This window comes from Charadrius vociferus, unplaced genomic scaffold, assembly GCF_000708025.1.
Source record: "Charadrius vociferus isolate BGI_N301 unplaced genomic scaffold, ASM70802v2 scaffold636, whole genome shotgun sequence".
NCBI lineage: Eukaryota > Metazoa > Chordata > Aves > Charadriiformes > Charadriidae > Charadrius > Charadrius vociferus.
In genome coordinates this window covers 988,995-991,193 of record NW_009649189.1, presented here as the reverse complement: position 1 = coordinate 991,193, position 2,199 = coordinate 988,995, and the positions used below count along the sequence as shown (strand labels likewise).

The window sequence follows — 2,199 nt, the reverse complement described above, 5'->3', positions numbered from 1 at the left end:
GGTTCCCCCATCCGTTCATGGGGAGATGATGGAAAAGGGTCCCATGGTGCCAGTGGCCGGGTGGAAATGGGAGCACGATGCTCCAGTGAGCATCCCTGCCGGAATGCACAGGGCCACTGCTTGTCCCAGCTGCGAGCGGTCACGTGCCCTGTTTTGGGTGTCTCCTGTGGTCCAGGTCCCACTGGCTGGGGAAGGGTGCTCGGGATGGCTTCCCACCATCATCCCGGCCTCCTGGGAGGCTGGTCTCCCTTTCCCAGGGAGAAGGACTTTATTTTTGGCCCAAAGGGGCTTTCATGGACCAGGGAAGGCCAAGTCCAAGTGCTGGATGTCCATCAGGATGCTGAGGGAGGAAAGGTGCTGAGAGAAGGAGTGGGGACGCAATGGGGGAGGAGAGAAACTGAAACTGGGAACGAGAGAAACAACGGCGAAACCTCCTGCGAGTGCCGCAGGGTGTGCCGGGCACAGCCGATACCCCGCTGCCGCTCGGGGCTCATAGAAACTCGGCTGGTCCCGGCTGGCGAGAGCGGGTGCGAGCACCCATGGGTGCACTCTGCCCCGTGGCGGTACGGCGGCTCTGCTCCGCACGGGGCTGAGCAGCAATGCGGGCTGAGCCCGGGGCCACGGCGGCCATGTATGACCACGCTGGAGCCACCAGCGTGTCCCCCCGTACCGGCCACCCCTCTTACAGGGGTGATGCCGGTGGTGACCCCAGGTGCGTAGCTGCTTGGTGCTGCTCCCGGTGCGAAGGAAGAGTGGGTATCGCTGAAAGTGCGGAGCACCGCAGGCAGGGTGGGAGGCAGACCTGAGCTCTGAGCCATTTCCAGCGCCCCGGAGAGGAAATCCCGGGTCCAAAGGGCGCTGCAGCGCGGCTGCCGAGGGCAAAGCAAAACCTGCCCTTGACTGGGGAGCGGACGGTGCTGCGGTGAGGGCAGGGATCTGCCTCGCCTGCCTGCACCCCTCAGCACCGTGCTTGGTGGCCAAGGAGGCTGAAGCAACGGAGCAGGGCATGGGGTGGGCGCTGAGGGGTGGCTGCCATGGCAGGATGTGGGGGGAGCGTGGGGAGGGGGTGTCTGCACTGTGGAGCATGCCGGGATGGGCACAGCGAACCCCTCGTCCTGCTTCCCGAAAGCTCTCCCTGCCCCAACACTTGCCATGTGCTCGGCCCCGCTGGGATGGGGCGATGGCAGAGGACCGCCCTGTGCCGTGGGGACGTTGTAGGGGAAAGCACGACACATGGGGTCTCCTGCACCTCGGCCTCCCTGGGACCTCAGAGCCACACACGTCCCCATGCCATCCTGCAGCAGTGCCCCATGTTACATGTCCCCATGCTGTCCTGCAGCAATGCTCCACGCCACACATGTCCCCATGCTTTTCTGCAACTGTTCCCACCCCGATGGGGAACAGGATGCACACAGCATGAAGGTCGTGCTCTTCAGAGACCCCCCCCGGCTGGGGGCCACATCTGTGATGGTTGTGCCTTGTCCCTGCAGGTGCTGTCAATGGCGACGATGACGATGCAGCTGGGTGGGCTGACGCTGGCCGTGCTGGGCTGCCTGGGCTCCATCCTCCCCTGCGCGCTGCCCATGTGGAAGGTGACGGCCTTCATCGGCTCCAACATCGTGGTGGCTCAGGTCTTCTGGGAAGGGCTGTGGATGAACTGCGTGTACGAGAGCACGGGGCAGATGCAGTGCAAGGTCTACGACTCCCTGCTGGAGCTCACCTCCGACCTGCAAGCAGCTCGTGCCTTGGTGATCACCTCCATCTTCGTGGCCTTCATCGCCTTCCTCACCGCCATCTCGGGTGCGGACTGCACCCGCTGTGTGGAGGACAAAAGCACCAAGACCAGGATCTCCATCGTGGCAGGTGCCATCTTCGTCCTGGCCAGCATCACGCTGCTCATCCCTGTCTCCTGGTCCGCCAACACCATCGTCAGCAACTTCTACAACCCCATGGTGCCCGAGGCCCTCAAGAGAGAGCTGGGGGCCGCCCTCTACATCGGCTGGGCCTCCAGTGCCCTCCAGCTCTTTGGTGGGGGCATCCTGTGCTGCTCGGGACCCCCGTCCCAGCAGGACCCCTACCCCAAGAAGTACAGAGGGGTAAAGAGCTGCAGCCCGATGGGCTACCCCATGAGAGACTACGTGTGAGCCCCCGCACCCGGGCACCAGCCCAAGGGAGAGCACCGCCATCCCCGTCCTGCCC

At 64.4% G+C, this 2,199-nt stretch overlaps 1 protein-coding gene across 1 annotated transcript in view; it reads left to right on the top strand.

Moving 5' to 3' along the window:
- Positions 1-2,144, top strand: part of LOC104289841 (claudin-4-like) — a 7,247-nt gene extending 5,103 nt beyond the window's left edge. The window contains exon 2 of the mRNA XM_009888856.1: positions 1,491-2,144. Within this exon, the coding sequence (XP_009887158.1) occupies positions 1,500-2,144 (645 nt within the window). The 5' untranslated portion in view covers positions 1,491-1,499. The remainder of the gene's footprint in view (positions 1-1,490) is intronic.
- Positions 2,145-2,199: the final 55 nt, after the last annotated feature.